Below are 15,001 nucleotides of genomic sequence, written 5' to 3'. Positions count from 1 at the left end.
ATGTTGGCATAGACACAGAGTGAGAAAACAGAGTGGGAGAATAAGACCCAAAACCCCATGTCCAAAATGCAACAGAGGCTTCCACTGGGCAACAGAATGTAGACTGATTCAGGGAAACGGGATAAGGGGCCCAGCCCCAGGGCCCCAGGCAAAAAATACTTGGGGCATGATGGTAGCCGATGTTACACCCAGAAAGTGCCTAGAAGTTCAGTACTCAGACATGACCAATCAGCCAGGAAGTCATCTGATGGGAGAAAGGGATTATACAATCAACCCACCAGAAAGCAACCTGATGGGAGAAAGGGATCACAATTGGGAAGAATAGAGTTCTATGCAGCTGGGAAAACTGAGATTCCCCCTGAAGAGGTGAAATCTGTTCCTCTCCAGCCTATGGATCCCTTGCCTCCAGCCACAGTAGGCTTGACCATTTCACCTCCTGAGAGTACATACAAAACAGTGTCCAACCACACATTGATGTGAGAAACTGGCGAATGTGTAGATAATATCCCAGTCACTAAACAGGTAGACAATGTGTGACTTATCAACCAGAAGAAGTAGTAGCATCAGGTTTACTGATACAGACTCCTAATAAGCAATCTGGTGATAGTTGCCCAGATAATGACTCTAAGCAACAAAATCCAGGAATATACTGCACAGCAGCTGTGACAGCTGACCAACCTATACTCATTTATTTATATAAATTGCACATAGCTCCAGAAAAAATTCAAAAACATGCTCCTGTTCAATATTTAATATATGAAGTATACCCTAAGATGCTTACATTTTAAGATGCTTAAAAACAGAGACACTAAACACCTTTAATGACTTTCGGAAATTGAGAGGAGATATCCAATGGATGCATCCAGTGTTAGGCTTGAGTACCTATAAATTGCAACCATTACATAACATTTTAAGGGGAGACGGTGCTTTAAACTCACCACGTCAGCTTATAAAAGAAGCTCAAGAGACTTTGAGAGAAGTTGAACTGGCTTTATCCAATGTGGTTGAAAGAGTCACTCAAAAACCCTTGGTAATATTAGTTTTTGCTACACAAGAGGCACCCACAGCAGTCCTTCATCAAGGAGACAGTGTGATAGAGTGAGTGAAGCTCCCGGCACAACCAGAACAAAGCCTTACTCCTTATCCAGTGCTTGTGGCTAGAACTTTATTAAAGGCCATTAAGCAAGCAGTACAATTATCTGGGATAAGACCTGACAAGATATACATCTTTTATACTAATGCACAAATTAACATATGCTGTGAAACCATACCAGAGTGGTAAATTTTATTGGCCACAGCTCCATATCTTACACACGGGTCTCCATTAAAGATAACCAGACTATTACATAATTGGCAATTGATTCCTGAAGGAAAGGTTTCTAAAGTTCCTCTTAAAGGACCAACTATCTTTACAGATACATCCAAACATAATATTTGTGCTATATAATCTCATGACAACTATAAAGAGAGTAGTCAGAACTCCTTTTCAGTCCACTCAGAAGAATGAATTGTATGCAATCATAATAGCTCTTACTTATTATCCAGGAGATATAACTATAATATCTGATTCAGCCTATTCAGTAAGTATGGTACAAAGAATTGTCACAGCCCAAATAAAATTTGTAGCTTCCAATATATATCAGCTCTTTAAGGAGCTTCAAGAGCAAGTGAGATAGCATCCAGGTAAGATTTATATATTGCATATCCACTCTCATAGTGGACTTCAACGTCCTATTTTTAATGGTAATTCAAAGGCAGATAGCCTTCTAACCATATTGGCCAATACTCCTTTATTCCAAGAAGCCCAGGAATCTCATTCTAAATATCATCAGGCTGCTTGAGTTTTACATTCACAGTTTGGAATAACAAGAGAGGAAGCTAGGAGCATCGTAAAAGCCTGTACAGTTTGCATTCCTTTTCACGCTCCTACACTACCTCCAGGGAAGAACCCTCATAGTTTGAGACCCAATGAAATTTGGCAAATGGATGTGACCCATTATAAATCTTTTGGTTATCTGTCTTTTATCCACATTGTGGTAGATACCTTTTCAGAATTCACTCTTGCAATACCAGCAGCAAAAGAGACAGCCTGAGTGGTCATTGAATCCCTTATACAAGCATTTGCAATTATGGGTGTGCCACAAGCAATAAAAACAGGCAATGGTCCTGCATATACTTCTAAATATTTTGCACACTTTTGTGCACAGTATAAGATTTTACACACTATTTGCATACCTTTTAATCCTCAAGGACAGGCAATAGTAGAGAGGGGAAACAGAGACATTAAGACGCTCCTCCAAAAACAAAAGAAAGGGGGAGCCACAGGTAACTCTAGAGAACTACTAAATCTAGCACTTTATACTATTAACTTCGTGATTATTGATAAAGATGCACTGGCTCTGACAGACAGGTTTTATAACCCACCAAAAGAGCAGTGTCCAGTGTGAGCAGCTCCACTATCTTTAGATTATTGCCAAGTGATGTGGAGAGACCCAGAAACTAATGAATGGAAAGGACCAGATAGGTTAACTGCTTGGGGAGAGGTTTGCTTGTATCTCTACATAGGGAGAAGGAATCAGATGAGTGCCAATGAGCCATATTCGGCTTGGAGAGAGACAGAGCAGACTCTTGAAATGAAGGAGAAGGTCCAAGAAATATTGGGTGGTTCCATTGCTGACTGTGCCCATCACTGAATGAGTGTGGCAGTAATGGTGTTTGACTCATGGACATCAAAAATTGTTGGACTTCAAAACCCTCAAGAATTAATGGAATCCCTGAGACATGAAAAGATTATTATAGGACTTGAAAACCCTCATGAATCATTGGATTTTCTGAGAAATGATAAGACTGTTCAAAATCTCATCAGATTCCCTAACACATAAAAAGACTGTTGCAGGACTTCAAAAACTTGTGGGGATCATTGGATTCCCTGACACATGAAGCAATGGACAATAGATTGGTTTTGGACTATGTCTTGGCTGCTGAAGAAGGCGTATGTGTGACTGTTGTTTACATACCCTCCTTCTAGGACTTCTGGAAATCTTTTACAACATCATGTTGATTTATATTGTTTGTTATACCACTACTTGCATGTACAATTCATGTTTGTTCCACCACATTGAGCCTACACTGGCTGTAGGGAGAGTCATCACTAATAGCCTGTGTGTTATTGCTATGTGCTTGTGTAATACCTCCCATGTTGATGGATTTGTGCATACCCGTTTCTAGTAAGACCCTTCAGCCCAGAAACCTGCTAGCAATCCCCACTTCTCTTTGGTGCTTTTCGTCTCCCTTCCTGAGATGTCAGGGAGGGCATGATCATCTCCTTTTTAGTGCTTTCACCTCCCTTTCTGAGAAGTCGGGGGCGGAGGGACTGTGTGTGATCACTTTCTTTTTGGGATTCTCATCTCCCTGAGAAGTCAGGGATGGCATGACAACCTGTGTTCTAAAGAACACTAAAGAAAGTGGGAGATGTAAAGGGCTGATACTCTTGAGTTGATGCACTGAGGTCAGAAAACCGAACACTTAAGGCTAACTACCTATTGGACAATACTCTATCAGCATATGCTTGGAAAATGACCCTTCCTACTATTCTGTGCTGGTTCAATCTTTTGGTGTATACAGAGAATTGTGTCAAGGATTAGGGGGTGGAGTAAGACAAAGCAGAATCACTTGGGTGGTGGAGGTGGAAAAGGAAGTTCATGGAGATCCCGTGTTCATTGTCTTCACTTCTACCCCTAAAGACCAAGAATAAAGATCAAGGACTTTTGCTTATCCTGACTCTGGCTGATTCTAAGGTATCCAGGGTGCTAACTTGGTCTTCACATTGGGGATCAAAGAGTAATAGGTTATATTTGAAACTAAATATTCTTTTCTCCTTTTCACTAAGAACTTTGACAATAGTAGCACTTTTTTTTTTTCATGGTGGCAAAAAACTGGAAACTAAAGAGATGAACATCAGTTGAGAAATGACTGAATGAGTTCTGGTATATGAATGTGAAAGAGTACTAATATGCTATAAGAAATGAAATAAATGCTTTCAAAGAAACATGGTAAATATATGAACTGATTCAGATTAAAGTATATGGAACTAGAAGAAAAATTTATGCAAGGACATTAATATGATAAAAAAGACTTTGATAAAGTGATAAAGAAGAAATGAACAGAATATAATTTATATAATAACAATTCTCTATAATGATGAACAACTTTGAAAGCTTTAAGTGTCATAATGCATGTGATGATCATCCATAATTCCAAAGGACCAGGAATGAAATATGATACACTTCTTTAGAGAGAGGTAATATATATTAAGAGTGTAATATGAGTCATATGTATTTCGTATATGGCCAGTGAGGGAACTTTGTTTTACTTGATTATGTCTGTCACATGGAATTTGTTTTTATTTTCTCTTTTCTCCCTTAATGGGATGAAAAGTGGGAGAGAGTTTTTCTTAAAAACAATTTTTATATATGTGTGTGGAAGGCACTCATTTTGGATATTGCAATATACTTTTGCATAAGGTCATTATGTTTGTTGGTTTTACTTAACAGTTTTGTTTTATTAAGAGACCTCTCAAATGGAGATAATCTGCAAATATTTGTAATGTAAAAAAAATTCATCAATAGAATTTAAAAAATTAAATAGTCCAATTCCAATAAGAAATATAGAAGACATAAGAAAAAAAGCAAGGGTTCTTCTGGATGCTAAAGTTTCATATATACTTTCCAGTGGCAGCTATCAAAACCTTCTTCACACACACACATACACACACACACACACACACACACACATACACACACACACACACACATACACACACACACACACACACTTAACTTTGGCAGTAGGAGGCAGAAATAACAACTATAACAATGTACAGAGAATTTCCAAATTCCACATTAGTGAATAGTTTCTATTTTATCTTTCTTTTTTTAAAAGTGGCTAAAAAGTTGCAAAATTATATTTTAAATTTTTCTTTACTTTTCAGTGTTCACCCTCTCATAGAGAAACTGGTAGAATTCAATCTTCAGAATGATACATATACATATACATATATATATATATGTATATATATATATATATGTATGTATGTATATACATACTATAAAATGTTAACACTGAAGATTTCAATAGAAATCTTTTAAAATGCCTCATAAAATTTGTATATTCAAAGAAACAACAGTAAGCTATTTACTGCTATGAGGTTAATGAAGACAAAAAGATAAAAAATATTGACATTAAAACTTTTTGCTGAATTTATCAATTAAATATTTTAGTCATAACTCCCATAATAATGTCAATAGATTGATAATTTGTGGGGAATTCTAGTAGCTGCAATTTAAAATCAGAACATTAACCAAATCTTTTAAGTTTGGAACAGGCAATCAACAAGGATAAGCATAATTAAAACAAATTATATTTGCTGAGATATGTAAATCTCCAGGAACATATTATTATCAATAGTGAGTTAACAATACCACAGCAATGGCTTATTATTATAAAAACAATGAGAAAGAGTAAAAACAAAATATTCAAAATTTGAATTGCACAAGGCAAAGCTTACTAGGAAAAACAAAGTAGAAAAGGAAAAGTACTAAACAGATGAATTATATGAAAAAAAAAAGGATCAACAGTCAATAACGATTTGGAGTTATATTCATTCAACTTGTCTTTTATTTTAAAAGATAATTCAACCACATTATCTCCCATACACTGAAGAAATTTCAACTTGGTTCTATTCACTTCAGTTAACCAAACATTTATTTTTGATTTGTAATTAGGACGAGAATTTAGGGTATTTTTATGCTTTCATGCTGGATGGTCAACTAGATATGTAGGGGATAGTGCACTAGGCTTGGAGTTAGAAAGACTCATCTTCCTGATTTCAAATCTAGCCTCAGAAACCTTTTAGTTGTATGATCCTGAGCAAGTCTCTTACCCTGATTTGCCTTAGTTCTTCAGCATAAAATTAGCTAAAGAAGGAAATGGCAAATAACTCCAGTTTCTTTGCCAAGAAAATTCCAAAGAGGGAATTATGTAGAAGTTGACATGACTGAAATGATTGAACAACAAATGTTTGACATGCAATTAAAGAGTGACTGACTAGTGCATCTAATAATTGAACTTCAATGTATTCGTCATTATTACTTACTTTCATCATCATTGCACAAAGCAATTCTAAACAATGTGTTGTTTTCTAGAATAAAACTATATGTGAGTAGCATTATCTTTGTCATAAACAATTAGCAGGAAATCATGGTTACTATGTTTTTATGTACCTTTCAGGTACATGAACCTTACCTTAAATACTAATTCTCCAACTAGTCCATTCCAAGTACCATCTTCTTGGGGACTCCCATATTTATGATCTGGTGCAACATAAATTTCATAGTTAAAGCCCAGGTAATTAGATAAGGCATCCAGAACATCAATGGAGAAACCTTGGTATTTCTTTGGTTTACCCAAAACATTTTCTGATACCATCACAAATGGTTCTTCCTAAATAGAAAAGAAAAGGAAAATGTTAAGATCAAAATTCTGTGATCTTAATGAAAAGACAAAATTTCATTTTCAGAGAATTCAGATGCAACATGATAATTATAATTTTAATAATTCTACAAACTGAAATAAAGATTGCTAAAGTATTTTTAATCAAATGATTTGATAGATATAACCATTCCTTGAAAGCTTTATCTAGATTTTTGCCATAACACACATTTGATGCAAATTTTAGTAAAAGTTCAAAGGTCTAAGATCTGTCTTTCTTAAGATCCAAGCATCTTGACAAATACCATAAATTAAGATATCAGACTTGCAAATCTATAAAAATACTTTGTTTATGCTCATGATTCTTCTTGTGAGAATATTTATGCATTATATATATAAATATATAAAATATATAAATATTAATGTATGTTTGTGTATGTATAATATTGTGTACATATGTGAAAAGTTGTTTTCAAAATTTATTTCACTTTAACAGTTTTCTTTCAGAAGAGCAAGAAAATTACCTAAGAAGCATATTTTAGAAAAATACATGAAAAAAACATCTTCAGTATAAATTATTTGGTGATAATTTAGTCTTCTGCATGATTTTATATTACTGCAAAAATATGTTCTATTCAATTAAGTTTCAAGGTTTAATAATCAAAATTTTCACTAGTGAAAAGTTTAAAATGATTTTTAAATTCAAAGAATTACATAAACTTTTACTAATAGTTTGACTATGTCTAAATTATATAAAATCATATAAATGAACAATAAAAACTTCAGTTAATTATCTGTTATTTTCTTCATGGTACCAAAAATGTTGCTGTTTTCAAATATATGGATATATCACATTGTTTAGATAAGACTGGCAAAAGTTTGCACTTTTCATCTGACTATTTGGGCATGGTATAGGCCAGCTGTGGTCTATGGGACCCACATTTATGGGACCCACAGAATTAGACATTGAGGCTTATCATTTGTATTACATAGAATAAATTAATAAAAGGACACACATCCATCTATTAATTAATTTTTTCACTTTGTTTTTAATTTAAAAAATTTCATTTTTAGTTTGAAATTTTTTCCCTTCCATCATTACTCTCACACCTATTGAGAAGAAAAGAAGCAATATATATGTTTTATATATATATGACATATGAAGTCATGCAAAACATATTTTTACATTAGCCATGTGGTAAAATGATAAAAGCAATAAAAGTAAAGTGGAAAACATTAGGCTTTATTGTGCATTAAGAGTTTGTCAATTTTCTCTCCAGAAATGGATAGTATTTTTCAATGTGACAACCTTTGGAATTGTCATGGATTGAACAGAGTAGTTACCTTCATAGTTGATTAGTGTGACATTATTGTTGCTACTGAATATAATGTTTTAGTTCTGTTCACTTTGCATTAGTTCATATATGTCTTCCCAGACTTTTCAAAACTATTCCCTCATTATTTTTGTACAATAATATTCCATCACAATCATAGATCATAACTGTTCAGCCAATATGCAATTCTTTTCTACTACAAAAGAGCTGATATACATGAATGTATATTGTGCACATATACACACATAGACAAAAATAAATACCTTCATTATACATATGGGTCCTTTTTCTTTTCCTATGATTTCTTTGTGGGTACAGATATAGTAGTGGTATTGCTGTGTCAAAGATTATGACTCTTTGGGAGTAGTTCCAAATTGTGTTGTAGACTGGTTGGACAATTTCATAATTTCACCAATGATGCATTGATGTCCACATCCCCTCTAGTATTTGTTACTTAATTTATCTCTCAATTTGATGAGTTATTTTAATTTATATTTCTCTAATTATTAATGATTTAGAGCATTTTTTCATAAAACTATTGATTTTTTTCCTAAAACTTGCCTGTTTATATCCTTTGACCATTTATCAATTGGGGAATGACTCATATTTTTATAAATCTGGCCCAGTTGCCTGTATGAGAAATAAGACCTGTTTAAAGTGCCTTTTAAATATGCAATCCTAATACACAGAACATATAATATAATTTGGGGACCTCTCTTTATTATGTGACAAGTAACACAATACGAAGAAGCAATGTGAAGAAATCTCTCTACTCATTCCTCTATGTCCAAGTTCTCTCCTCTAACAAATATTTTATATTTCCCTCCAGTGCCTTGGGAATGTCATAAGAAACCTCATTTCAAAGGTATCCATTGCCAATAAGAGGGTTTTATGGCTTTTTTATGTGGTAGAAAAACATAGGTTTTTCAACAATTTGAAAATTTGTATTAACACAAATTACTTTAGGTAAACATTCTTAATATGGACTCTTGTAAACTCTTTCTTCTCTAGTTCAATATGTTTATTTCCTTTGTAATGCTACAAAAAATTTATTTTATCCACCTAAAAACTTTATTTTAAGTTTGTGACATTAAAAAATAGTTGATAGATCTTGTTTGAGGCAATCTCAATTATCAAAAGGTATTTTCTATTGCAACTAACATAAATCATAGATCAGAATGAAGAATTCTAATACTGGGACATTACTTTTAAATATTTTTACTTTATTTATTTTATTATTTTAAAAATACTTTTTGTTTAAATAATTTTATTTCTAAGAAACTTTAGAAAGTCTTTAGTCCAAACCTCTCATTTTACAGATGAGGGTCTCAAAGAAGTTAAGTTATGGTTACTGGTAAAGGCAAGCCTGAAAATAAGGTTCCTTGATTGTAAACTCTATGCTTTTCTTATTGTACAAATCTAACTAATGGAGAAATCCTCTCCCTATGACTTGTTCAAGCTAAATTTCCTGAAGGAAGGAAAATTATATTTTCAGGAATTTAGAAAAAGGAATAATATCCCACTCTCTATTTTTATATGAAATATAGCCATTTTTAATTTTGATTGTCTTTTTCAGAGAAATTCCTAAAATATCCTAAAAATACAAAAAATGCTATGGTTTTTGTTTTGGAATTTTCATCTTTATTTAAAAGATCAAATTCTAATTCCAAATCTTTGGGATTCTTTTTCACAGTTTGACTTGCTATAATTTAATTCAACTGTTTTGTTAGCTGGAACTGGCTATAGGTTATTTTTTTAATGAAAATTCTCTTATGAGAAAGAAGGCCAATGAATTATTAAATTACAATCCCTTTACAATTTATTTTATGTTAAAATGGAGTTTTTTGTAATAGAATTTTTATTGGGTGGAAAAGGAAAGAACCCACTTATCACCATTTCAAAGAGATTCTAGGCATATCTTATAGGAGTATCATAGACATATTACAAAATGCCCAGGTTAAAGAGAAAATATTGTAAGCAATAAGAAAAGCAATTAAATACTGCAGAAAAACAATTAGGATTTCACAAGACTAAAAAGCTTTTACACTAAAAGACCTCTGGTTTTGGAACATTATATTTTGAAGAGCAAAAGAGCTGAGTTGTATCCTAGAATAACTTATTAAGAAAAGTTGAGTATAATCCTGAATGAAAATAAAATGAACATTTGATAAACTGAAAGACTTTCAATATTTGCAACAAAAAGACCAGAACTCAATGGAAAATTCAATACAAAAAATACAGAAGAAATATAAGAAAATGGGACTGATAAAGGTTTAAATGTTTACTTATATATGAAAATGTTATCAGAATTCTTAAAACATCATTAATAAGGTAGAGTAAAATAAAGATAGTGACTGAGTTGTATATGATGGGATAATTCCAATAAACAAAACTGAGTTGGAAAAGGTAAAGTGGAACAATTATCTCATAAAAATGGGATGTTAATGGAAGAACTAAAACAGAGAAAGTAAGCAGGGATGGAAGGCTAGTGATATTGGAACCTTACTTTTCTCTTAGTTGAAGAGGAAATAGTGTACATCTGAAGAGCTTTAGAATTCTTTTGAACTTCTAGAGAGATGAGAAAACTGGGGGACAGGGTACAGGAGAGACTTTTTAAAGGGTGTGTAGAATAAGCTTATAAGGGGAGGGAGAAAAAAGGTAGGAAATTTTAGAGGGCTGGGTAAAATAAGGATTATCTTCCTTGTAATTAGGATTTTTATATTCTATTTTTAATAAGGGTTGAGGTTCTATAGTCAAAAACATCAAATTTTCATTAATACAACTGGCATATTCATGCAGACATCTATGTATATATTCCTATATATTTATAAAACAGAAAAATATGACACTAATAATTAAATTAACATTATAAGACCAAGAATTAAATTTATTTTTCTTTATAGGGATAAAGACCCATGTAGATTCAAATACTGGAAGAAAAGAAATACTAATCAAATGAACAATGTTTTGTGACCAAGATCTTTCTTTATATGGACCTAACTAATAACAGCAAGAAGAATATAGTACTTTAGTCAAGTCCTTTAACTGCTTTCAGCCTCATTTTCCTGCTCAATATGATACATATAATAACTATCCACCTTAAAGGGTTGTTATGAGGAATTAATAAGATAATATGTGTAAAATGCTTTACAAATATTAAACTACTATGTTAATACTATTATTATCAATTAGTGTTTCTAATCTTTAGCCAGGAGAGTAATATAATTTACATAAACTAACCTTTTGAAGCTGTTTCCACTGTCTGCATCCAAATAGAATATTAATAAAATGAAGCTAAGATGATGAAAAAATATTAAATGAAAACAAATTCTAGATTCTGATTCGCTCATGATTTGAATGTTAGGTGCTCTAAGCCTGAGCTTAAATACTAGTTGCAAATGATGGTTCCTTAAGATGTTTATGACTTATCAATTTAAAAACATAATAATAAAGAATTCACAGACATATTTGGGGAAAAAAGGAGTTTCAGGAGTTAATAATTTTATATTAATAAGGATTTATTCATATCACTGATTATTCTAAATTTGTATTCAGCCATTTAAAAACATGAATACAATCTTACTGCTAATTCTCTGATTTTTAACAGTGCTAGAAACTTGAAGCTTTGTAGTTAATTCCCATTTTTATTACAGATTATCTAATATTTTTTGCTGGTAAGAGACCAAAAAAAAAAACTTTCCATCACCATATAACAACAAAAGTTAGATATTTTGGTATCTTCTCATTTTTTTTTGACTGTTAAAAACTGTGATGATGATAAAATTGAAAAGAAATTCAAGAGAGGAAATGGAGTATTTGATCCCCCCCCACCCACCCAAATGCTTCTGGGAGATACAGAGATTATTTTAGTGAGCTGAATGAACCTGACTTTTGTTTAGTGTCTAGAAATAAAAAAAAAAAGACCATCACTGTGATATATGCAGAATAAATGACCAATGCTATTTCTTTCTGAATAGGATTACTTTTTTATAAAACACATCTAAGAATTACAAAATTTTTCTTAGAGTACATATGAGAACTAAAAAAAAAAAAAATTAGAGAGTTGAGTTAGGTAATGTAATAGGATTATGGAAGGTTAGTCATAGTGGGGAGAAAACATGAAAGAGGAAATTCGGCAAGTATAGTGGAGACTATTATAGATTTGGAGTCACAGGCAAAGGATTTAAACTCTCTGAGCCTAAGTCATATAACTAAAAAGACAGGGTTGGAAGACATAGCATCTTGCCTCTAATCCAGGTCTAAGACCCTGTGAGAACACAATCCACTGAAATAAAAAATAAGCAGAGAAAAAAAAAAGCATGAGAGGGAGTGACTAAAGAGGATGGCCATAATTGCAGTGGTAACAAACATTTTTGAAATGGTTTGTTTAGGAAGCTATCTTGTGAAACAAAGTATAAGAAATATTATATTGAACTTAAGGTCCAATATTTTTCTAATTTATTATTATTTGCCACACAATAACTAGACTATTTACAAACATTCATTCACTTTAATTTTCTTAAAGGCAAAATCTATTTCAGACTTATATTTTGTTAACATTTGTTAAGTAACAAAAAACAAATTTTAATTTAAAATATTTTTGGAGTTGGTAAGCTTAACTCAGAGGAAATGGTTTTGGCAAATGAGATGTCAGATTTCTGATTTTGATATTAAACTGTGAAATTTGTATAATAGTGGAATTAATGAACAAGGTTAAAGAAAAAAGGAATTAACAACAGATAAAAATAAATATGAGGGAACCAACAACACGCCCCCAAAACTAATTTTCTTTTTGAATGAGAGAAATAAAGTGGAAATAAAATAAATAAAATAAAAGAGTCAGGAATGTAAAAGTAGCACTTCAATTTTCTTTCCTAGGATGTTCCCAACTAGAAATTTAGCACTATTTATCCATGACCTAGGAGGTCTGATAATTCACACACACACAATAAATTTCTGAGACTGCTTTCTCAATGAGAACGTAGGGCATTCATGTGTTCTTATTATTGAACAAAGGAATGACTCCTAAGAGACTTTCACAAATTCATGGTTGTATTCAAAATGAGATAGCAAAAATATGAGTTGAGAAATGGCAGATTTTACCTTGAAGGGAAAGATGGTTATATTAAAAATCAGGAAGCCTACAAGAAAAGAACATGAGAAAAGGTGATTTTAAAAGGACATTTTCTTTTTAAAATCTATGATAGGAAAAAGCAGTGGCTTGTTGGAAATGACAGATGTTCTCAGTGAGAAAGATGTTACAGTTGAGAGGTTTTGATTCCATGGACATTCATTAAATGACAATTAGTTTTTATAGTAAATATCATCTATAATCATCAAGTGAGACCATCACACACATTTTAAAACTGAAAAATTTAAGTATGGAAATACATTCATAAAATGATGTTATTTCCAGAGATATTGTAGGATGATTGTTACTTTTCTTCCATATACCTATAATACTCATTAAAATAGATTTTAACAATAAATATTATATCACATAATAGCAGGGAAGGATGGGATGGGATGGGATTAGAGGAAATAAGAACAAAGGAAAACTTCTAAATTTGCCATCTGCATAGCTAGTGTTAGTCACTATTTAGAGGACATGTGGAATTACATACCTCTGCTTAAGCATGGATTCTTTTCCCCCTCCTTTTTTTTGCTTTTTTTCTTTTTTCTTGAGGCAATTGGGATTAAGTGACTTGCCCAGGGTCACACAGTTAGTACATGTTAAGTGTCTGAGGCCAGATTTGAACTCAGGTCCTCCTGAGTTCAGGGCTGGTGTTCTATCTACTGCTCTATCCACTGCACCATGGATTCTTTATTATATCAATTTCATTATAGGACCTCAACCTTTTAAGTAATAGGCTACATTTCTCAAAGATGTTCAATACTAGCTCAAGGATATTATCTTTCTTAACTCTATTAAAAATTATCTCTATTATATTCTTAGTTACAGAACATAAATAGAATGTTCAGGGAATAGTAAATTCAGAAAGCATACTTTTTTTTCTTTTTGAATATTTCCCCTATTATTTGTATTATATTCTATGAAAGCAGGAATTAGACCTTATTTTCTTGTTTATTCTCCACAACAAGTAAGAAATAGTCACCAGATATTAATTGAATTAAAAAGAGCAAAAATTGATCATAATAAAAAATATGAAAGTTATTATTAAAATGCCAATTCTCTAAGATTGAATATAAAAAGATAAATATCTTCAATAACAACTCAAATGTGATACATATTGACATCTGTGCATATATTTATACTATCTCAAAATGAATCTTTAAATATAAATATAAATAAAATATAAATATAACTTATACTGTTATGGGCCAGAACTTGAAACAAGGTGCTAAGTCAGTGGAATTGATAGAAACAATGGTTGTTCAGCATGGTACTTAACAGTTCCCTAGTTCAGTACATGTACTTAGTATTTATATAGTTCCACAAGATTCACATCTATAATGAGAGAGGATGTAAGCTTGAACAAACTCAGCCAGAATCAGAACTGGAAGACAGAGACTATGGTGGTGGTCCTCCTGCCTCCCCCACAGAAGCCAAGACATATTCAGGAGGACCTCAAGAAGCTGGCAAAAGCAGAGAAGACAAAGGACTGGTGGCAGAACCTTAAGCTCTCAGAACTAAGGAGAGAGATAGGCCTCTAAGGAAGCTAACCAGCTCGAGGAAAGGAGACAAGACTTGGTAAGAAACAATAAAGGATTTGGACCTTTAATCCCTGCCTACTTGTGTGGTGATTACTGAACTGAAATGAAGGCTGCTTCCAGAGACCCCAAGAAAACCCCAAGAAGAGAAGATTACATTTTAGAGAGAATATTACATTATACAATTATGAAATTCATGTTACAAGTCCTACATTAAATATTGATCAAAAGAGTGTTTTAATCAAACTCAGTTGTCTCTTGCTTAGTTTATAACTCCTTAGTTAACATGATTTATTTTATATTTTTCTTCTTATTATAGTTTGATCTTTGGGGAATTTGTCAATATATTTCCTCTTCGATTCATAGTAAGATAAAGAGAAGAAAAAATAGCTAAATTTCTGTTTTCCATCCATTCAGGTAATAGGTTTATTAAGGAGAAAAAAAGGATTAAGATATTAGATAAAATAAATTCTTATTTTATTCTTGATGGATTTCACTGAACCAAA

At 32.3% G+C, this 15,001-nt stretch overlaps 1 protein-coding gene across 2 annotated transcripts in view; it reads right to left on the bottom strand.

Moving 5' to 3' along the window:
- Window positions 1–15,001, bottom strand: part of GRID2 (glutamate ionotropic receptor delta type subunit 2) — a 1,896,723-nt gene that overhangs the window by 414,970 nt on the left and 1,466,752 nt on the right. For both annotated transcript variants that reach the window (XM_051967540.1, XM_051967541.1), the window contains exon 10: window positions 6,304–6,501. In XM_051967540.1, coding sequence (XP_051823500.1) covers window positions 6,304–6,501 — 198 coding nt within the window. The remainder of the gene's footprint in view (window positions 1–6,303; window positions 6,502–15,001) is intronic.

This window comes from Antechinus flavipes, chromosome 6 (assembly GCF_016432865.1).
Source record: "Antechinus flavipes isolate AdamAnt ecotype Samford, QLD, Australia chromosome 6, AdamAnt_v2, whole genome shotgun sequence".
NCBI lineage: Eukaryota > Metazoa > Chordata > Mammalia > Dasyuromorphia > Dasyuridae > Antechinus > Antechinus flavipes.
Note: the sequence above shows the minus strand (reverse complement) of the source record. Positions and strands in the feature narration are given on the sequence as shown.